General features: G+C 31.3%; 1 protein-coding gene across 1 annotated transcript in view; it reads left to right on the top strand.

The window, feature by feature from the left end:
• LOC113510820 (protein amalgam-like) overlaps positions 1-25,604 on the top strand; it is a 135,339-nt gene that overhangs the window by 38,747 nt on the left and 70,988 nt on the right. Inside the window, exon 2 of the mRNA XM_031907271.2 lies at positions 12,293-12,622. Coding sequence (XP_031763131.2) covers positions 12,514-12,622 — 109 coding nt within the window. The 5' untranslated portion in view covers positions 12,293-12,513. The remainder of the gene's footprint in view (positions 1-12,292; positions 12,623-25,604) is intronic.

Here is a 25,604-nt window from a genome sequence, read left to right as displayed (position 1 = left end):
AATAATTAACTGCTTATATATACGTGTATATATATAACAACAGTTTTTAAAAACTTACTATGTTTGTCGTATCCAACAATTGTTGAAAAATAAGAAGACTATAAAGAAGACATTCGAATGTAAAATTAAATTACATATATAAAATAAAAAACTTTTTAACTTTTAACTTCTCTTTCTTACTTTTAAATGTGCAATAAAATTTCCCATGTCGAACAAACCTTAATATGTTACTTGAGTGATAGATAACGCCCGATAAAATCAAATTTAAATTATTTGAAACAAGAGCAATATTAATCGTCAGCTTTAATAAACAATATTTTGGTTCGGGCTATTTACATTTACGCCTCGTCAAATAACGAAGTGACATCGAAAGGCAATACGGAAAATTTCTATTAAAAAAAAATTTTGCATCTCTCAATCTTTCGTTTTTTTTTTTATTCTTATATCTGTTTTTTTTTTCGGCTTTAAATTGTCTTTAAATAAATCCGGAAGTTTAAGATGGCGAGAAGCTAACATGCATTCTTATAATAGCTAAAAAATGGAGAAGTCCAGTAAAGAAATTTATAAAATCTTAACACTGCATTCTACGAAAATACGTAAATTATAAACAGTATAATATCATAAAGTGATTAAATGTACATATTTCAGCATTTGTATGAATTATATATATACGATTCAGAATTATGTACCTACTCGTATATGTAGTCTTTAAAGCGTTTATTGGAGGCTGTTATTGTACATGTTATTGTTGTTTCGACAGCTTATTTTTGAGATGAATACGATCATTCAAAAAGAAATGTAAGTCAATAACAAATAAGCACCGGCCCGCTCTAATTAATTATGATTGATTTATTTTTTACTTTATTTTAATATCTATAAGAAATACGAATTTTTAGAGTCAACTTTTGAGTAGAGTAAAGGTAGGAGAAGACTGTGAAATCATAGGATCGAAGCAAAATACTAGAATTTTCATGAATGGCAACGAATAAGAAATTTGGGTCTCACAATGTTATCTGTGATACGAGTATCCATGGAACTATTCATATCTATAGATGACGGTTACCTTCTACCAGGTGAGCCGTTAATTGCTTTACTATTCAGTGTATCATAAAGATACTGATGTTCATATTAATTACTTATTAGTATAGGGTACAGTTGTGCTCCGGCCAAGGAAAGCATGGCCGTACCATCTTTTTCTTGAAGCGCCACTTTTGACTTTCCTGTGATTGTGGAGAAAGCAAGAACTTTGAATTTTTAGTAATCAGAAGGATATACTATAACTAGTTATATTGCCAATATATCTAATAATTATCTTACCTTATAGTTTACAAATTATCGCTAGTAAAAGTTCTTTCATTTTGTCGCTGACCCACTCATTAATCATCAAAATTCTAGGGTACTTCTAGCAATCTCACAAACTTTTAATTTAGAATTTTAGTTAGCATTTAGCATAAAAAAAACGAAATTTCATTATTCATTTTCTTAAAATAAAAATTACGTTCATTCATTGAAATAACGCATCGCACTTGCAGTTGACGGACAAGACATATTACCCGAGAAAAAAAGGACGATGACCTACAAAAAGAAATGAGATCCCATTTAAAACATAAAATGTAAGAAAATGCCAAGTTTCACAACGGTGTTATTTTACTATAAAAAGTTGTAAGTTCTATGTCTATATACATATGCATAACTAGAATTTAACGAACTTACTGTGTTAGTCATTTCCGATAATTGTTTCGACTCCATCTGGAAGTCTTCTTCAGAGGGCGTACGGCGCTTCAAATCACGTCTCGCTTCGCACTGTTATAAGATACAAAATGGATGTTTTGAAAAAAGGAAACTTTATTTTATTTCCTATTTATAAACTTTTATTTAAGTAGACAATAAAAGTCAGTAAGCGTCAGGGGTATTCTTCTCTAGAAATCTGTTCGATTCTAGAATAAGGGCATACGGGTATGCGACCCCGGCCTCCCAAGCCGCTGCAGTGTCCCAGTCCTTTCTGCAACTGCAGTGTCCCCCCCTTTCCTTTCCCATATAAGTCCCTTATTCCTTTCATTCACCAATTTCCTTTACGCATTTCCAACGTTTCCTTTCTTTTTTCCTCAATCCTTTCCTCCATACCGTAGGTGGCGGAAACCACCAACAAATGCATTCCCAAAGAGGGTTGACGTCAGACAGGTGGCCGGTAGTAAAACTAAAAACCAAATCTTTTTGTAATATGGATAAAATCATATTACGCCGACCCCAAATAATTGGGATAAGGGTAGTAAAATGATGATTTAAGTAGACAATACAACGTGTGCGCAAGACGAAGGATGGAACTGAGTTGCCTGGCATGATCTCACAGGTAGACCACCGTGTTCTTAGGAATAATCACTATTGCCTAGTCAGCATAAAGAGAACATAACAATGCGCAAACCCATTCTATGAAATGGTGTAACAGCACGTTGTTAGTTTTTATATAAAACTGAATCAGTTATTTTAGTTAGTGTCTATAGAAGCACCTATTCAATAACTTGGGTACCTCTGTCCCATTCGTGTTTCAATCGTAAAGCAGCTGTGGTTGCATGGCTGTGTTTCAGTTTGAAGAGTGGGATATGGCGTGAATTTACTGGGTACAGAGGAATAACACCTGAGTCCTCAGGAATGGCAACACATGGGAGGTATCATGGGCGAAACAGTATACTCTGTTACGTCCATGGTACTGCACACGTATACGTACTGGTAGGCGACGGTTACCACTTTCCATCAGGTGAACCGTCAGCTTGTTTGCCATTCTAAGTTGTATATAAAAAAAAAAGAAAAAAAAAAGTCTATATTTCTATAATAATTGTATTAACACAGCACCATAATTGTAAACTTCCTACTTTTCCCGTGAATGTCGTAAGAGACGACTAAGGGACCTTAATGGTAGAGTGAAAGATCGTCCCCCTTTAAAACATTACTAAAGCCTGTGATAGCTAACCTGACTGCCAAGCGTGGCAACTACTGACAAAACCTCCTCAATAGGAGGAAGTGTATAATTAGCAGTGGTCAGTTAACAGCTAATATATTGATGATGATAATGATGATGATAATTATCAAAGAATGATCTAGTCCAACATTTACTATTTCGAGTACTAAGTAAATTAAAGAAAAAACTACGTTGCCTGATTTAGCATTTTATTACAAATTATATTTTTATGGAACCTGTACTTAATATAATTCTCATTAAACTTATTTGCTTATATACTTTTGCAGATAAATATCTCTAATATCTCTGTTAATTGCATACGAATAAATTCGTCTTCACATATTTGGTCGTAATAAAATCTAACATTCGGAGCTAACATAACGCTCTCGGCCCCAGTTTAACCCCTGTCAAAACTTTTTCAATTATGTTCCAACGATAACATGTACCTAATATGAGCAAACATATTTATTACGAGAAAGTTTGCCAACGGGAGTATTCAACTTTGAGTCGGTTGAAGAGGCCTGATGACACTTGCAGTACCCTGGAAAAGACAACTTTTGAGTCACATGTATTAATAGTGTTATTAGTATACGTTTATATTTAGAAAATAGTGAACTTATTGTACATAATTCTGGTATCATTTTTTAATATAGATTTTGTAACAATGTTTTGTGTATAATATGTTTTTTTAATCTAACTGCCTAACATGGCAATTATGGAAAAACCCCCATGTCTGATATGATGATGATGATGATATCCTTGTAATATTAAGTGTAATGTCCTAATAATATTGTAAACGCGAATATTTGTATGTATAAATGAATGATTATTATCTCTTCACATAAACACTATTGAAGGATATGAATAAAATTTAGTACATTGATAGAAGATTAAACCGTAACTTAATATCTTATATTCATGTGTGAAAAGTGAAAACGAAATACGAAATACAGCTAGTAGATTAATGTACTCCTACTAAACTGAAATGAAAATTTATAAAGTTGTTTTTTCATACTATTGAAGGGTCCAGCAATTGAACAGGATCTCACCTTGATAGAAAATGAAGACGTACTCTAAGATGAAACTCGCGACTAATCATTTTAATTAATTAATTAAGACCATTTGTTACTCAATCACGCTTAAATGGCTAAACCGACTTTAATGAAATTTGCTACACGGGTTATTTATATCCTAACATAATGCTATGGGGGAGAGACGGGCTTTTTCAGGCAGAAAACGGGAAACGCTTGTAATAAATATAATCTTTAGGGATGCCATTTACTGGCAGTCTTTTTAGCTGTATTGATATACTAGTATTCTAAATACAAATTCCTATCGAATAGACTATTTCAACTCAACGCCTCAAATATTTAAAGGTTTGGGTGAAACTAAAACAAATTCAAAGCGGGCACATTAAGCATTCGTTAATAATCTCGTTACGTTAAAGCAGTCACAGTCGTAGCTATAGTAAAACGAACAAACCTATCGCGTAATGGGCGCCTAAGATCGTTATTTGTTTTCATGATTTCCGCCGCATTCGGTACGTTGTTATCTATTCAGAAAAAGCGGCAACAAACTCGACAATTATTCTTTATAAAACATTTTACAAAGCAGATCAAAAATGCTTTAATGGAGCCAGAAGAGTTTGTGCGTAGAAAATATTTTCACAAAATTGGCTAAGGATTCTTTTAAGCAAGAAAATCGAAATTAATGTTTTCCTTTTTCTCAGATACTTCTACCGGGTAGTTGTTTAAATAAATTACGAAATCGAAAGAATTGTACAGTACAAAAATTTATTTATTTATTTAAACTTTAATGCACAACGAAATTCTATGTACATTCGTCGGACATAACACTGGACGGTGTCCTCTACCAGTCAACCATTAGACAGAGAAATATGAGAAATAATAAATAAGGAATTGCGAAAACATAATCTAATACTTAATATATTCATATATTATAAATGTATAATTAGATTAATATAAACATACACATAATATGTAACATATAATACTACTATAACAAATAATTAACAGTATTATAAAAATCTGTGATTTTTTACCTAAACGTATATAATTTTAATATTTTATTATTAGAAAACACAGAGTTATTAAATTTATTACCCACTCGGTGAAGTGAGTTTGTTTGTTTTTAAATATTAAATTTATCTAACCTCAAATATAAAAGCTTTCTAACGAATTTATAATACATTAGGAGGCGCCATTAGCTTTTTTTTTTCACTCTTAGTTATTTTTACGTTAATGAATGCAAATAAAAAATCTAAAAGAGCCATAAAACATTCATGCAATTAACGAGACATTTTAGTTAATTTATTCTTTTTTTACTAACAGCACCACTGCTTTTATCCATATATAGTAGTTTCCTTATTATAAATTTATAGTCAGTATCTTCAAAAAAGAAGAGAATAGAAGAGGCAAAATGATGAGCCACCTTATATTATATACATGACGAGTTTTTAGAAAAAGGAGAGGGCAAAAAGGAAGGAGAAGACCAAAACATAACTACATAGGATAGATAAAGAAAACACTAGGTGTTATGTCGTATAGGGAGGTCAAAGATATGGCTTGGAATGGGGCTGGCTAGAAAAAAAGGTATGGATTAGTTGCACCGACAAGAGGAAACTCTTAAAAAAAAAGAGAGAGAGAGATCTTGAGAAACTATTGTTAAACAACATAGGGAGTTATATCAAACCACCAATAATAATATGCGAAGAAAAAGCATAGTGCTAATGAATTTAGAAAATCTATATATGCTACTGAAAATGCAGATATTTGAAATTGAACTTTAAAAAGATTTCAATACTCAGTCCAACGAAACGCAGCCAAGCGTCCAGCCACTGAGTTGACACCGCTCCAACAAAATAAACTACGATTCTGAAATGTTTACTTTTTACTTTATTTTATCATATGAATTTTACATATAATTGGTTCGACCATCCTTAATAATTCTTGAATACGATCCTGTAAACCTCATGTCATGAAATGTTTGTACTACTCAACTATAATGTTAACTATATTACTATAACTTGGATGAAAGTAACGCCCTCTGACATGTTTATGAATGTAGTCTCCTAATAAGTTAATTTCAGAAGTTTAAGAAGTATTTACATTATTAGTGTATTGCATATATTCCTAAATATAATATACTAATTTTCTTTACAATCGCTGAAAGATAAATTAGCAATAATAATAGTCGATCTGGACGATATAAAAATTCATTTCATTCTGTCTTAAAAAAGATACATCAATACTGCACTGAACTAATTGACACGCATAAACTTTGCTTTTTTAAATAAATAAAATAATATAATAGATTCTATTAACTTCATAGACTAGCCATTGTCCATCGCTTCGCTCGACCGGAAACCATTATCTGCCATTTCCGATGGAAGATCTTATCGGAAATGTACTCGTATTACCTAAAGAACGTCTGTGCAAATTCCATATTTCTAGCTGCAGCTGTGCATTGATATTTCACTCAGCGTATCAGCTTTTTATTTTATAAATATGTGTCTTATTACCAAACGTATTTAAAACATTGTTTATCCAGATAGAGTTTAACAAGACTCTTTATTTGTAACAATTTTTTTAACAAAATTGATTATCAAAATAGATTATTATAATAAAATTAGTTACTTAAAACTCTATTTATTTTTAATAATACAGATATTTCTATTATTTATACATAAGCAAATGTAAATAATAATAAAATGATTTTGTAGTAAATTGTCTAAACATGTATTGGACACTTGTCTTTCGCAAATTTAAGTTTTTTGACGATTATTACTTATTGGTGCTAAAAATTACATAATTTACGCTGAAACAATAGAAAAATAGTCATTTTTTCTAACTTGTCATCGTCATATCGGCTGTTAACTCTCTACTGCTGAACATAGGCCTCCCCAAATTCCTGAGCATTTTGAGGTCGTCGCTTTATCTAAAAAGTCATCATTTTGCCTGTACGGGGCCGACACTCAAGAAGCTTTCTTCTACATCGGTTGTCGGTTTTTCGAGTTATGTGACCAGCCCATTGTCACTTCAGCTTACTTATCCTTTGAGCTATGTTAGATATCCTCATTTCGAATTCCATCACATAAAGAAACTTCGAATATAGCCCTCTCCATAGCTAGCTAAGCAACTTGAAGTTTCTGCATACGACCCGCCGTGTAGGACCTTATTTCGTTTCCATGGATAGTAAGTTTATTTTCAATGAACAAGAGTAATTTTCTTGTATTGTTGCAAATTCTATATTTACGGGGAAAGGGATTGTTAGCAATGGAGTTTAACAGCCCCATTGCTAGCAATATTCCCTATCAGGTCGACCTCCACGTGGTTCCCCCTGTAAACCAACGTGAATAATTTTTGTTAAATTCATTACGATGGGTTAACTAATCCGCTTCATCCTCACATGTCATATCTTACTGATGCCCCGCTAATGTATACCGGTAGCGAAGACGGGATAACCATTTCATTATCACCCATTAAAAAAAAACTAAATATATATAATACGTACAAATATAATACAGATTAGATTTAAACCAAGAGACACCATAAATTTAATTACCCACAAAGCCTTAAGTACGTCTGGACTTGATGTCAGTTTTATGATTCCATATATTACTTTATTGACGTGCCTCTCTTGAGCATACGTATAAATTTTATTGCTTGCGTGTTTTCGAGTACCTAAGTGTTTTGATACAACTTTCAAGCTAATACAGTGGTCAACAGATAGAAAATCCCTTATCTTCACTATTACGAAATCTTTACGTAAACTATTATAAAATATTCCTTCATACCTACTTTCTACTATTAATCTTTATATCATTATAGAAATTTTGGTTTTATTTGATCTGTTTATTGTATTATTTAACACTAGCTGTATCCCGAGATTTCACCCGCATAAATTAGTATATAAAGCATTTTTTACAATAAGTTAGGATATAATCCATCTTTTTTCTAAACCATTTTTTTAATTTCATTCTAGAATAGATTATAAAAAATCTTTAATCAAATAGACTCGTATATAGGCTCTTTTAAATTGTAATTTTTTTATTGTTGCCCTGCTGGGTTTGGGATGTTGTTATTTGTTGAGAGGAACCCGCAAAAAACTTAACAATCCAACTCCGTTCAATCCCTTCAAATTTAAATCCGTTTAGTAGTTTCATCGCATTTATTATATTAATAGAAATTTTACGTAATTTGTAATGATGGGGCATTAGTGATCTGTAAACACAGATATTATGAATGAATGAATGAATGAATATTTATTTGCAAGAAATATGGTAAATATACAGATAGATAAAATAATATTAAGTCCACATATTTCGCCACAATTAGGCATACAAAATTTTAAATACTTAAATATTAAATTAACAATTCTTACAATTATTCCCTATACATCAAGTACCGAACTCTCATAAAACAGATATCACAAATTTCATTGTATCTAATTACTTACTGTTTTTTGTGAAAAGAAATAGATAATCCAATCATCCATTTATTCATTCATAGACAAACGATTAACTGTCAGCAACAATAAGGAAGAAACGTAAATATAAAACTGATGATACAAATGATTTCATAATTCCAAATAGAAAAAATACTAGGGCGGCGTTAAAAGATACAAAATTAAGAATTCATCTAGAGCAGTCGTTAGCTATAAATATATTATGTCGGCGCTGTAAACAGATGTCCCTAGCCATAAAGAGTTAATTATCTAAGAATACCCTCCCTAGTATACCGTCAGCACAAGAATAGCTCCCTTGGGAACCGTTTGTGCTTCGCCTTTCTTTTTATTTCTGTACTACGCTGCAACATGAATATGGAAGTATTTCTCTGCACAAGAGATTTTATAGATAGATTTATACTCGTACATGTTCGAGCTATTTAAAAGCAGTTTCTCAGATTTGATTTATTTTAAGTCTTGTTATTTTTACATTTTGTTTTACTTTCATTTAATAGCGTAACATTTAAAAAGAAATATAATTATTTTCATTACTTTTTAAATGTTAAGACAAACGTTTAAGAGTTTTATTTTCTACTAGTTTTTACTCGTGAGTTCGTCTATGTCGATTGACCGACATAAATAGTAGCTTATCTCCTTTTTTTATCTCAAATAGTACAAGTGTGCCAAATACGTAGCCCTTAGTTAAGCTTTTTCGATACTCATTTTCACATTTATAATATTATTAAGGATAGGTACTATTTTCAAACATTATTTATTCAGCCGTTAACTGTCCACTGCTGCTGCTCATAAGAGGAGCTTTGCCAGTAGTTGCCACGCTTGGCAAGCGGGTTGGCAACTGTAGTTAGGCTTTTTTTTGCTGTTGCTCATCCCTCGCCCTTTTTTAATCAATTTTCAAACAGTACACAAATATAATAGTCAAATACTAAAATTAAAACTAAATAATTTTTTACGATACTTTTATTCGCTCGATTATTCTTATATTTTAAATATTATATACAAGAATCTTTATATAAATACGAACATGTACGTAAGTACATGATCCTTAATCTATGCATATGTAGAGGTATGATGGTAACAAAGAGATATCTACTCGTATAAAAATACAATACATTAATATTTTACCGAGTCCTCGGCATATGTCAATCGACCGAATGAACAAATGGTTATCGGATATTGGATCTCATCAACTGAGTTGTTGCTGCCAATTTGCCATTAAAAAAGGTCGTCTTGTATGCATTTGGAAATGTCAAATTATTTATTTAGGCCAGCTTTTGCGAAATTTTATGGACCTTCGAAGTGCTGTACCCAAAAGTTTGTCTCTTCTCCCTTAAGTTTTTAACTATGCAAGTAAAAATGTGGATTAGATCAAGAACTACAATGTAAAATTATTTTGATTTCTCGGTTTTAAAATTATAACAAGTTTAGAATCTATTGACATTATATCAGATACACTTGGCAACAGATTTTAAAAATTAATACTCATTTCAACTAAATTATTTTTTCTAGATATAATGTTACGCAATATTTTCTGAGTAGTGTATTATTGTAATAGTTACATCTCTTTATTTTAATATCCGCAATAAAAAAAAATATATATTATAAGACAAATTCATCATCATCTTCCTACACTTATCCCAATTATTATTTGGGGTCGGTGTAATATGGTTATATACGAGTATGATAAGACAAATGATTCAATCGTAAAATAATATTAATTATTTTTTAATATAATATTTATTACTTTGTCTATTTTTGTCTATTTTGGAAAGATAACTATTATACTAAATAATTTTTGGTTAGTATTAAATTGATGTATATTTTTATTTCATTTTGCTAGACATTGTTGGTATCTACTACTAAATGAATGGCTTTTGAGTAACATTCTATCAGATTTGATTGGGATACTCACAATAAAATACTCAGTGAAGCAGTCGTAATATATCTAGCTATACAATATTAGCAATTGTTCTTGTTATAAGAATTTCCTGTTATTATCGTGGTCTATTACATTTTATGTATATACTCTATAAATCTACGTACCTATTACAATTTTCGGAATTCAAGACAAAATGTGAATGGTAATATTTAAGTCCACAATTTATATAAGACACCCACACGCACGCAGGCAAGCATGCATGCACGCACGCGTACACACACTCACGCATACACACGCACGCACGCACACACACTCTGCTTACATTGTGTGGTATTTATCGTATTATTCATATCTAGACGAGATACTTACCATTTTTCATCCAATGACTATCAATTTAAAAAGTAATATAAATTTTGTAAGTTTTTCTGTTGTCATGTAGTCTTTGGTACTCTCACAATTAAGATGAATCTAACGGCATCCCATTTAGTAGAATCCTTAGAGCTCTTACGAGTAAAGTGTCCACAAACGACACGATTCGGCATATGCTCAGTCGAACCGATCTCTCTTTCGATTTGCCTTTTGACATGCCAATTGATATAGATCTGATTTTACCAATAATTTCTTCTTAACAATTGTATATTACAGCGTGTCATTTGTAAGAAAATATTTGAGGTACTTCAAAAAGAAGAAATTTTACTTGTATGTACCTATCTATTTTTAGATATATAAACATAGACATGTTATGCGATATATTCCCAAATTTTGAACGAATTTTAATAATTTTTTTTTTGTTATATCAGTGCATTTATTTTTCCCTCATATTAATTTTTCCACAATTAAAGTTACTGTATCTTTTTCAGAATTCAATTTTAGCTTAGATATTTTGCTATTTATGCTTCCACATATATGAATTTAAATGTATCCACATTTACTTGTATATAAAATATTTTTGAAATTTCGTAGTCAGTTATTTAAAAAAACTACGGTAAAAAACTTTACATTAACCCAACTAATATAATTTAAATATAAATAAATTTAATTGTAATAATTAAATACAATTACAATTAATGTATTTCAATTTAGTTTTTATTAATTTAATTTTCCATCATAATATACGAGTATAGGGCTTGCTTATTGAAAAGAAACCGTGCAATGTAAACGAGAGAGGCAATAAAAACATGTAAATGGTGGTAACTCATAAAATAAAAATGCTCACGCGAGTAAAGCCATTCCCGTAATGGGATTCCTTCCTTAAATGACGACAAGAAGCCGAGATTCCGCCACCTCGGATCAACGTATGAGTAAAGAAATGATTTTATGAGCACATTCTACCATAAATATATTTTTTTTTTTCCTAAACATTGTGACCTCTGTGTGGAAACTTTTTGTGTGTCTAAATCGAGATCAAGCTTACATCTGATATGACTTTATTTCTTAAGAATAGATTTTTTTTTCTTTTTTAAGATATCTTTACCTTTATCTACTTTAAAAAAAATACCCACAATACGCTACTGAGAATATTTATAGCCGACCATATTTTTATTCATATTTAAAATATATTTTTCTTTGGATTCTGAATGTATTTTTATTAATTTTGTAAAGAAGTTTTTATGCTAATTCTATGCGTAAAATGTATTAATAAAAATGTGTTTATATGTATTAGTAGTACATATTTATGTGTGTTTTAGGATTCTTGATTTATAATCTTTAAAAATTTCAGTATATATATTAAGAACTAATAAAGAATTAATTTAAAGACAAAATACCTCCAAATAACTATTAAAAACAATATATTTATTATAGGAATAATAATATGAAATACACAAAATTTGAGAAAAAATTGCGACGTTGGTAGTTTGTGGAAAGGCTTTCATTTAGTTTGAAATTGTGTAATTTATCATGTTTATTATTAAATAACTGGTTATCTATTCTATATTTAATGTATAAATTAATACAATTTTCAATTGTTACAGGTACATAGCGATCGGAATCCTCATATAGAAGTGTTACATTATGCATGCATCTAATAAATTACTTTTATTATACCGGATAAAGTCGGGCCATAAAAACTGTAAGTCGTAACTGTCACATTACGTTTAGTGTGGCAACTTTTGTTTCGTGCGACAAAGTGCCGCGTCTGTGATGTTGCCAGCTAAGGCCGTAAAAGGCGGCATTGCCGAAAATTCTTGGAGATATGATGATGCTCCGTAAAACTGAGTTATTCAGTCTCAACAAAATGCTACTGACGGCATATGCTGCTTTGCTTCTGTGGAGGTTCGACTGTGTGGTCGAGAGCACCAAAGGTAATACGCATGTTTTGTCAACCCTCATTTTTTTTTTCAATTTAATACAGCAATGGCAAACAATCAGTCGATTGTTCATTATTATTGCCTATCTATTTGATGGAAAGCAGTGATTATCACCTTACAGTAAATATACAGTATCATAAACTTCACAGAATACACCGCAAAGCCCATGATACGTTGCCATAAGATTTTATGCCTCCGTACTCTGTAATTTTCCTGCCATTATAAAATACCTCATTATTATGTATGAGTGTAACTCTTTATAAAAGGATATAACCTATTAATTCTACGATGTCTAGGCGACTCGGTATAACTTTTTATTTCTCTTACACAAATTTATTGTGCTTTGATCTCCTACTCCCTTCTTACGATATTGTGAAAATGAGAATATTGTATTGTAACTCTAAAAATGTACTCTGTTTTTACCCCGTCACTCTACAAAACATTTTTAATTAAATACGATTTCTTAAATTCTTAAGTATGTTATTGTGAAATCTTATTTTATTAGTGTTCTGCACAGCATATATTTTATTTTTATGCTTGATTGTAGTCTAAGTTTATACGAATTTCAAACTTCAAATTCGAAATCTTGTTTGTATCCGCACCGAAGTTTTAGAGAGAAGTTGCCCCAAGAAAATAAACTAAAACGAACCTATAAAGAAGTTCTGGCTATGACTTCGTAACGTTTATGTTGGAAATAAAAGCGCATAAGTTAGTGAATTGTCTCAGTGCAACGCTTTGAATTCAAAGGCATTTAGTACCATTCACGTTTCATGGTCGATAAAATCGTGCTAATACTTGTTGTAAAATGTGAATGTTTGTGAAAATGTTGTTTATATTTGAATAACCCTGGAGTGGCAACCTCATACAAGCAAGTGCAGTATGGGATGAACCCCTGCGAGATGGAGTAACGATATTTAAAGCAGCGTTGCCAGGTTGGGTATTTTTTTTTTGCAATTTTTGATAAGAAATTTTCTATTCGCGAAATTTTGGGGAAATGAAGTTCTTGGAGACATTTTTGTAGAAAAAATGGGCTTGGAGAAATTTGGATAATTTTTTGGAAATAGTTTGTGTTTGTAAACTTTGTATAGGTATACAAGGTATGTAATTACAATAAAATATATAACTGAATGTACATAACGGAAAGAAAATAAGAAAAAGAAGAGAGAAAAGTGGGAACAGAAGGAATGGCTCTTTTTTTGTCGTTCAATTTATGTCATATGGCAAAAATAGTGAAAAACGATACAACTTTCTATGAAATTCACAAAATTATATCGATTTGAAGAAAAAGTATTTGACGTTTGAATAAAAATCAAAATTCGCATCTGGCCACCCTGATTTAAAGTGTTGTAGTAAGTCACTGAATACAAGTGGCGTAGGATCATATTTTGTGGCAAAATTTATATCATAAAAATTCCTTTTTGATAAAACATATTCATGAATAGAAATTCTAACGTTCAGAATATAACGTTTTTGAAACGTTTTCTTTTGAAAATTAACATAATAATATTTTTCTTATAAAAACATTTAATACTTCGTAAATATTCAGACATTTCAAATAAATTTTTTTCTTTATTTTAAATAAATGTAAATCCCTACTAATATCATAAATTTGAAAGTGAGTTTGTTTGATTATATCTTATAGCATCTTAACCGCTTAACCAATCACTATAAAATTTCATATTACAGGTATTTAATGAAATAGAGAAAGATATGGGATAATCATACCCCGGATACGCGAACGAAGTAGCGGCTAAAAACTAGTAATAAAGTAAAAAAAAACTTCGAATCACATTTACATTATCGAGAAACGGTTTCCGCTTGCCAAAATTAAGAATATTATTATATTAAAAAATAAATAGATATGCACATTATTACTTGATACTTTATTAAACAATGATTCTTTCAAAAAAAAAAATCATATACTTACGTGAAATTTTTAGACGAAATTTGCCCGGATAAAAGTTCGATAAAAGAGAATTGTCATTTAATACAGATAAATGATTCTTTGTTGATTTCTATGTACCCACTTTACGTAGAATGGCCGTTATCTACATATTACAGAACTATTTGTAATAAAATTCAAGATATTTTTAAACAATTACCAAATTTAAATTAAGGTTCATTATTTCATCCCACATTCTTTTCATATCCCATAGTACAAACTATTTCTACAATTTTCAACCTAAATATTTCACTGTGCTTCTAATGTAGACAGTTGTCGTAGACATCTTAACCAGTGTGCGGACGAAAATGGGAGCTATTTCTTATTTACAATACGAATCTGTTTTATATGCCTTGTCTTCAATTTAGAGAGACAATTTTTCTAATATTATGTATAAAGCTTTCGACTATAGCACACGCGTCTCACATTGCAAAATATTTTCCGTGTTTCCAATAAGCTTTGAGTAAATTTTATTTTTATCTTCATGCCTAGTCCATTACGGCAAAGGCAGAAAAAAGATTGGCCAGATGTATTCGATAAAAAATATTTTTTTAATATTATTTTTTTATAAGGTTTATTTACATGTCGAACTTTTAAATACACCAGAGGGAGACTTTGTACAAAAGTGGTTTGCTTGGGCACCTCTGTCCCATTCGTGTTTCTACCGTAAAACAATTGTGTTTGTATGGCTGTGTTTCAGTTTGAAAGGAGAGATATGACAGCGAATTTACACGGTACACAGGAATAACACCTGAGTCCTCAGAAATGGCAACGCATGGGAAGTATCATGAGCGAAACATTATACTCTGTTATATTCATGATACTGCTCATGTCTATAGGCGATGGTTACCACTTTCCATCAGGTGGGCCGTCAGCTTGTTTGCCATTCTTAGTTGCATAAAAGATAACATCATCTAGTTATAATTTTATTATTATTGGTAAAAGTAAAATTTAACTAAAAATACCTATTACATAAAAATATGCATAACAAATGGTGATATACTTTGGCATTTGTCACGATATAATTAAATTTGTTTAGTTTAAAACTTTTTATTGTATCAGCGGTTAATTGATCATTGCTGAACATAGGCCTTCTCCTACTGGAAGATTTTATCAGTAGTTGTCACGTTTGGCAGACTGGTCGGAAACCGCAGTTAGGTTATGGTGATAATTTAAGAGGGATACTGTTGCCCATCCTGTTATATTACACACACAGTACATGTAGGACTATAATATTATTTTGAAGTCATTATATTACTACCCTTAGCCTACGGCTTTGCTCGCGTGCACCCACTATCTTCGGTTCCTATGGAATTTTCGAGAAATCCTTTCTTGCACTCATCTACATATGGAACACCCGCCCTAATTACGCATTAAATTAAAATTGTTTATGTTTTTGTTACAATAAATAATAATATTTTATGAGTTCAGTTAATTATAATTACATTTTCCGAACAGGACTCGAACCCATACGCCTTAATTTTTTTTAGCTTTACTGTTGCTTCTATTCCACTTTTCCCGATCTTGTGCATCACTCTTAGATACATCATTGACAGACAGCTTTATTTGGACCGACCACGAGATCTAGTGCCATCTATTTGCAGATTCGAGTATCTATGACTAATGTAATCTACCGGTTTCCGCATGACGTGGCCATACTAGCGCAAACAGCTTACTTGTATTTTGATATTTCATTTAGATATATATACCCTATATACTCTAACTATCAAAAACAATTGTATTTTATAACATTTTAGACGATGATTAGCGGACGAATTGTATTGTTGTAATTATAAAAAGTTATAAATAGTGATATTTATTCTCGTTATTATCATAGTCATAGCAGCCATATTATCTCTCCACTGCTGGACATAAGCTGCCATAGATTGCCATAAATAACGATCCTGAGCTACCTGAATCCACTGACTTTCTGAAATGCTTTTGAGGTCGTCACTCCATCTAGTATATATATGAGTGGTCGTCTTACATTTATATTTAATTTCATTTGCCCGTACTACGAATATATAATGTGAGTTTTATATTATAGTTTATATTTAGCGCCAACATCTGAATATATACACATTAATTAAATTTCACAATTTCAAAATTTGATTACTTTTTAGTTTAAAAATTCCAAGACATTGTAAAAATGACACTTTTCGAAATAAGAATATATATAATAGTAGTATTTGTGACTTTATTGAGGTGTGTTTAATTTTTTTCTATGTACTTCTACATATTCTAAAAGTATCTAACAGAAACCTAATAAACGAATTTATACCTTTAGAGTAGGTACGTATAATATCTAAATGGGTCCCATTTGACAGCAAGGTATGGAAATTACCTCAATAAATTTGAGATGAATTTCGTCAAAGTCATACCTAGGGTCGACCTAATTGTCCCATTATAATTGATGGGTTTCTTTAGAGGACCATATTTTGAATTATAAATTGAAGCTAATTTAGATTATGGAAATTCCACAGGAAAATTAAAAATGTACGTATTTGAATAATGTATAATTAATGTAATGTCATTATGATGGAAACAACGACAGCACATCACAAGGTTTTCGCGTCAGCTGGTGTCTAATTTATGTGGTGCCAATCACTTTCACATTTTTATTTAAAAATAAAAGTTGATATTAAAATACAATTCAACCTTCAAATTTTGTCTTAAAAGGCAGGCAACGTACATGCAAATCATCTGGTATTGCTACTGATATAAATGGTCATGGGCGGGGCAAGTTCTTTACTATCAGGTGGGCCGCATTCTTATTTGCTGTCAGAGTTAATAAAAAAAAATACAATTTCAGATCTTGATTAAGTTCTTTTATATTAAAATTCAAGATTTTTTATTTGGAATTACTTTCTATTTTGTAAATAAGCTTTTATACATTTAAAAAAAAACTTAGTTATAGGATTTTGTGTGGGTGTTATAATGTCTATTACATCACGGTTACCACTTTTCATTCATAAAAATTGTTTGGCTTCATAAAGAAAATTAAATATAATTAACTCGCGAAGACGTCTTTAATTAAGATAAAGCGACGTAATAATTTGAATTCCTGGAAGAAGGGTATTGTGTGATTCATCATGTGAAGTACCTAAGTACCTTTTATTTGTTTCTGCAGTGTAGCGATATATGTTTTATTGTATTTCTGTTTAGAGGTATAAAAAAAACAATACTTATTTTCTTATTAAAGGCATATTAATACAACAAAATGCAAGATATAGAGAAAGATAGAACACAATTAATCTATAAGAGTGGCAAGCCATGATGAAATGGTACAAAGTTAGGTACAATAAGTCTTGCAGTATTTTCTTTAATAACCATTTATCATTTATCGTAGTCACATCGCATTGTGTAAATGAAGTCCTGTTGGGTTCGACTTCGGGCCAAATCAATTTAGGATAAACTATCTTAGCTCAACAGGACGACAAAATCGTATAACATATTAGCTCTTGTGCGGATATTTAGGATTATAACTCTCAATCAAATATTTTAATATTCGATGTTCAGATTGTTATAATATAATAAAGAATAAGCAGTTCGAGGACTAGAAAAGTATAAGTAATTATATAGCAACTATTCTTATGTTTCTGTAGGTATATAGGAATCGCCGTGCGGTCCCAGCATAGAATAGGCCACCCCTTCCTTTCGCGTAGCTGTTCTAAAAGGCGAAAGAGAGGGCGAGGGATGGGCAGCAGCTCTCTCTTAAAACATCTCCAAAGCCTAACGCGGTTGTCAATCTGCCTGCCAAGCATGGCAACTACTGGCAAAAGCCTCTAAGGGGGAGGATTATATTCAGCAGTAGACAGTTAAAGGCTGATATGATGTTGATAATGATATAGAAAACTACTTTTTTATATTGTTACGGAGGCAAATAAGCAAATGGTACACTTGACGGAACCGCCGCCTATGAAGACTTGCAACACGAGAGGAGTTACTTGTGTGTTGCCGCCCTTTTTTAGTTTTCATTGGATGAACATTCAAAAACGTATTCATAACATTTCCCCGTATAATAAAAAATAAAAATGTATTCCAATCCACAGCGGTATCGCATTAATTTTACAGCGTCACCATGTCAACCTTGAATTTTGAATATGGAAAACAATAAACACACTCTGTTTATTACACAAAACGGTACAAGAGGTACCATAAAGCGGCTCGCATAGTATATACAAATCTGAATTGTGACGCAAGCATAAAACATTCATGTTCCAACATTCGTAGTGGCCACGGCGTGAGGTGCGCCCGAGGGAGTGACAAAACGTAACGAACCGAGCTCCTACCATCCTTTTATGTTCCAGATACATTTTTCCGCTAGCCCGAGATGGGGCGACTTGTCTTCGGATAGATTATTTATGTTGTCACACCACGTCCTTTGTGAACCGGAAAGGTGTTGGTTGTTACCGGGGACCGCTGTCAACGAGAAACAAAATTAGAAACATTCGGAGCGAACTGGAAAATTCACCTCGATTTCGTATGGTCTCGTTTTTCCCCGTCTATCAAAGTTACTCCGCCTTTAATATGTTTCTTTAGCGTATACAATATACCATTAAATCAATCACGTTTTCAATGAAACCGGTATTAGGGGAAATCCGAAGAATCTGTTGCTTACCTTCGGCAAAAAGTCAGTCTGCGGGCAGGCTTTCGACTAATTCTGAATTTAAATGCATGAGATCGAATGGGTTCCGCAGTGAGTGGATCCCGAGCACGGCTGCCGGTGCTTATGTATTTAGGAAAAAAAGTGGGACTATAGATCGTGCTTCAACGTTTACAAAAGGGCGTTATCAAAAGAATCTCTCGAGGAAAGTTACGTGAGTTAAGAACAACCTTTGTGAGTAAAACCTTTAAGTACTATAAGTTTATGGCTCGAGCCGCAGCAGCCGTAAATTTCGATGCCAATTGATAATGTTGATGCAACATTTTATTTGTAAGTTCAATAAAATTTACTTTACCACTTAAATTACATTGTAAATATTATTATTCAGTTACACTGCAACTATAATCAGTTTTAATATTTGAATGCTTCGCTAGTGAAAATCATATTACTTTCTGATATTTCACTAGCAAAATCACGCGAATACATTTGTTTCATATTCACAGGTAATAATTAAAAATGTAAACTTAAATATACGAATACGCCGTCGACGGCTGTGCTTTTATTACAATCAATTATTAACATCCACCAGATTGCTTATCCGATCTATTTAACTCAAATTAAACTTAATGGATTTGTTCTAAAACACACATTACCATTAAAAAGTCATGTTTTAACTGGACAATAACCCACACCTAAACATATTTACAATCTTTAATACGTATATTTTAATACCCGTATTTTGTTTCATAGAAATAGAAAACAACTTTATTAGTATAGAAATAATATTTTGCAATCAATAGGGTTTACGAGAATAAATTTCCTGTATTGTAAAAAGGATTATCAAAATTAGTCTAGCATTCATAGACAAGCGGCGAATAAACTATATATTGTACACATATATATGTATAACCGCCTATGTTTCCGTTACTCATGACTTCTTTGTATCTCATACATATGGCAGCGATAACGTATCCGTTAATAGATTAATTTGTTACTTGTCTAATGGACTGCTTTTAGACAAATAGGAAATTATCATTAGAGAAAATATAGCTTCAATGTTATCCTACATCTAAAAAGTCTGTTACTATTACTTAGTAATATTAGCTGAATTGTTTATAGTCACGTTAATAATTCATGTAGTCGTTAACATATAATTTATGTGTGGTGTGAAAATAACAGATGTCTAGTGCAGACTCTAGGGTACTGGGAGCCGAGAATGACTGCGTTCGATGGGGCACTGTAGTTGACATAGAGCACCCTTGTGGGTCGAGAGCAAAAAACTGTTCGTTCTAATTGTTTGCACATTTTGTCTCACCCTTGTATCACCCGAGACTGGGGTATTGAGTGTTGCTAGTGAGGGGATAGTGTATTATTATATCGATAAATCGATAAGATTAAATAAATCTATAAATTATCTTTTGTTTTGTGATATCAATAAAAGCTGGGAGGTTAATTTGCAAGATCAATATATAAATTTTATTTCTGTGCTTTTATTAGTCTAATATTATGACTCACTGATATCCTTATCACTGATATATTATAAGTATAAAAGTGTGTGTGTGTATGTGTGTGTAATTTTTGGCGTTTTATTAACTCAATCAATTTATTAAATACAGTATGTATGTAGTATTTGGCATGGATTTGGACAACAAGTAACTTTTATTTTAAAATTAAAATCAATTTTAAGTCATATATAGACATGGCTTAAAATCTATATTGTCAACGGTATATGAAAGTAAGAATTTACTCATGTTATAAAAAACATGAAGATAGAAATTTTGTGAAATTAAAATACAAAAACGGACAAAAAAATTAAATTCCCCGTAATAACATCTATAGGAAGAGAATCAAATTTTTTGTTGATTTTCCACTTATGTTTCTTTTGTGAAAATATTCAGCTTTAATAATAAAACATTTCCTTCAAAAGATGCTTGATGATTTTTCGATTTCAAGTAGTATATACAAATATTTTATATTTGTGTCTTGTACTATACTGATATGTATATTAAAATCATAAAAAATCTTACTTTAATTCTAAACTTATTCTAAAGTGACATTTGCAAGTTTTTGAAAATGTATAAGTTAATTACTAGTATGATAATAAATATTGTCGTCATGTAACTTATACCACTCCTATAATTAAGAACAATCTAACGATACACTTTTACTGAAATACAGTAACAGATATAACGTCTCAATATTCGGAGTTCCGGAAATACGTACATACACAGACGGAAAAATATTACCGTCCTTTCTTTAGCATGTCGGAATCGATAAAATATGAATAGTACAAAATTAGGTACATCACTGGGCGAATTGCACATGTGTTCATCAAACCACCCAAAGGGTGTATTGTGTTTGTAAATCGGTATTCTTGCCCAAAGTGGCTATTTCTTGATCATTTTTTTCACTCTGCAAAGGATTGGGGACCCTGAAGTAGGAAATTGGTTTACTATAGTCCTTCCTTGGAACATAATAAACAGTTGATTGTGAAAAATTGTTTAGTTAAAAATTAGAATATCATTATTTATAATTTGAAATTTCAGCTAAGTTGTCAGTTTTTATTACATACCGGTTATTTCCTTAGGCTTTGATTAAATGAATTAGTAAATAATATAAAGTATCCTATTATATATATATATATATATATATATATATATATATATATATATATATATATATATATATATATATAGATATAGATAGAACATATATATATTATAGGATAGAACATATCCTATCCGTGTATTAAATTTTAAATCCGCTAAGATGTTAAAGCATTATTGAAATACATACATCCTAACAAACAGACAACCTTTCACATTCATAATATTAATAGGATGTAATACGTTACACGATATCTTTTATTGTCTTAATAATTTAATTTTTAATCAAAAGAGTTTACTCCCGTATATTACAACGTAGTGACTACGTTCTGATTTAAATAAGATTATAAGGCTTTTTTTGTAGTTCTATTATTTAGATGAACATTTGTATCTACAAACATAATTATAAACACTGAAAATTATTATAATAACTTTTTCTTTCCACGCAATGGTATAAAAAATGTGTTGAGTATCGGAGGCGATAAAGTGTCAATGTGTGTACCACCCACCTCCATATTACAGTATATACAAAAAGGCACAAAGAGTAAGTATATACTCTGTGTACCCTCCCGTCCAGGGGATTGCACTATTAGTATTGATATACCGAATCTGCAATCCAACAATCCGTTTAAGGTGTAATAAATCACTCAGACACTCCCCTGTATTGTGTCGAAGCTATTATCAGGGGCATTCGTGCGTACTGTCTGAAGCTTAGTCCCCTTGAATTAGAGCACAGATGTGCAGGGGAATAATTTGATTGTCATTTTACCCTGGCGACCTATGACATCGTCTCTGGTCATTATCAATTCCCTTAGACGCCTACGGCAACGTTTTATTTTATCGTTTCCGAAAATTCACTTTATGTATATTATTATGATTATGTATTATGATAATAAATTCTTACTCAATTCTTACCAGAGGGAGACTTTGTACAAAAGTCATTTGCTTGAGCACTTCCATCCCATTCGTGTTTCTACCGTGAAGCAGTTATGTTTGCATGACTTCCGGTTTAAAGGGTGGAATAGGCAGTGAATTTACAGGATACAGGGGAATAGCACCTGAGTCCTCAGGAATGGAAACGTATGGGAGGTATCATGGGCGAAACACTATACCTTTGTTATGTCCATGGTACTGCTCATGTCTATAAGCGACGGTTACCACATTCCATCAGATAAGCCGTCAGCTTGTTACATTCTAAGTTATAAGTTGCATAAAAAAAAACAAGCATTAAAATGTCTGAAATATAATCCAAATTTATATGTTTAGCTATTTCGGCGAACTTCGTATCGCGTAACAATCAATTAATATCGTGTTAGCTTTTACTAACATTTTTTTCCGCCAATTTTTTCTATATATTAAGTTATTCTGCTATTCGGAGTGGATACAAATCCAACAAATGAGAGATCATTAAAATCAAACCAGCCGTTTTTTAGTTATAAATAATGTAACTAACCCGACTTTGTTGTAGGTAAGATTTTTTTAAGACAATTAATGATACATATAAACAAAATCCATGTTATGGCTGAAGTCCTTTTATCGATTTAGAGAAGATAATTTACGATACTTTGTCATTTATGCTAGGGGCCTAAAGGGACAGATAGGGGGACCCGCGTCACAACCGTTTCTATCCTTAAAGTAAATAGTATTGCTCCACAATTCACAACAATTGGAACACAATTTCCAACAACTACAACTATTTATTTATTTATGACAGTATTATTTAAATATGCCTCTATTTATAAGAATATAAGGTATTAATATACTTAATACTTGAAGGTCAAACATAATATAAGGTATATATATATATATACCTGTAAATGTTTTCCCAAATAAAATTTTTATTTATTTAATAATATAGGTAACATCAGCCAATTAAAAAATATGATACCTTGACAATCGTACATCACGAATAATTATATCATACACAGATATTTCTCTTATTCATTTATTCATGGGTTTGGGTAGTCTATTTGTGTGCTACAGTCGAGCCATATTGTTTAACCTCATGGAATATCACAATTTGTTGTGAAGTAAAGAGTATGTGACGCAAAATTTCAATAGTAAATAGTTTTTAATATTTAAAAATGTATAGTTTAAAAACAATCTTTTACGAGATTGTTTTTAGGTCATAAGCTAACATACAATATTTTTGTCTGGCTATATACCACAGCACTGTCGACGTGAATTAATACAAATAGTATCGTATATGGAAAACCTAATTTAGTATATAAACTTATCCGTATACTCAAAAATCATTTAAATACGAATTCAATATAACCCCATTTTATTGCCTTATATAAAGTATGAATCATATAACCTTTACAATAAACATATAATATTGAACAAATCTTATAGTAGAACACTTGATCATTTGGCCAGATAAATAAATGTTTGATCGTCTAGTAATGTAGGACCCGTTGTGTGTGTAATAACCAAAAGGTTCTTTAATTGGTATATGAAAGGAGTTAAATAATGAAGATGATTGATAAATATTTAAGGATTAAGAATAATTAATGAATTATACTCATAATTCATGTAACTAGGAAGTTAGAATATAATATATTAATTTAATAATAAATTACAAATAACTGTAATAATAAAAAAAAATAATTAACTAATGGACATACATTCATCTCTTCCTCGGTACAAACTTTCACATTAATACATGGTAATAGCAATGAATTTATATACCAAACATAAGTACATTTACTTCAACATTACAGTGTACCAGCCCCACGACTTCCAGTATAAATTAGTGTTTGCCAGAGGCAAACAAGAATTTTCCGTTCACTCCGACACGAGAGCTTACTCATGGGCATGACCCTTTCAGTCCTATATGGCGACATAGAGATCACCCATTACAGTACGATTTTCCCAGCGTCACCCTTTACGTGTCAATGGGGGTTTCAAAGAGATCAGACCAAGAAGCGATTCACCCAGACACCAGAACTTACTTTGTTGGGACATAACCCTTCGGCCCTATAATGTGACATTAGATTGAAGACAGTCCGATAGAGATGAAGATTTGTGTGATAGGGGATACCTTCCACACCCTGGAATTAGCCAAGCCATATAATATTGATAATTGCTCATATCATAACATAGCATTGTCAATTTAATATTATTTACTTAATACCAAGAAGACTCAAGGTTCAAGTTAAATCTGTTGATTAGGCAAGAACGATAGTCCAACCCATAGGTCGAGAGCTACAAAAGTAATGAGTGCTATTGAATGAACTATAAGTCAGTCAATTATATATAATATTATTGTTGATTAACCACATTGTGAATTAACCAATTATTTATTCAGAGAGATATATCTAAAGGAACTATAAGTCCTTTAAAAGACACTGATTAATCACAAGTTAACAACGTCTCGTGAAATAGCCAGTTGGGTTTTCTATAAGTTTGAGGACACTAAGTCCAACAAGCTATTATTGTTTTGAGAGTAATAGAGATCTTTTGTAGTATTTGTAGAGGTTTGATTAATCACATTGTGAAATAATCAGATTAAATAATTATGTAGCTTTATAGAAAGGACTATAAGTCCTAATTGGTTTTGTCATAAGTACTGATAAATTACACATAAAGTGCCAGGTCAATTATTATATATAGGTATATAGGAAGGACAATAAGTCCTATTTGTGTATGTTGTAGTAGTAGAGGCAATATATTGTATAATTATAATGTAAAAGACATAGATTAAATATATATTTGTATAGAAAGGACAGTAGGTCTCTCAATTATTGTATTGTACTAAGTTATACTATATATAGTGTCTTAGTAAACCTATTTACTAAGAGGATTTCTCAGATAAACAAG

Source organism: Galleria mellonella, unplaced genomic scaffold, assembly GCF_026898425.1.
Source record: "Galleria mellonella isolate WM207_F2 unplaced genomic scaffold, CSIRO_AGI_GalMel_v1 utg32, whole genome shotgun sequence".
NCBI classification, from domain to species: Eukaryota; Metazoa; Arthropoda; class Insecta; order Lepidoptera; family Pyralidae; genus Galleria; species Galleria mellonella.
The sequence above is the reverse complement of the archived record's forward strand: the minus strand, read 5'-3'. Positions and strand labels throughout refer to the sequence as shown.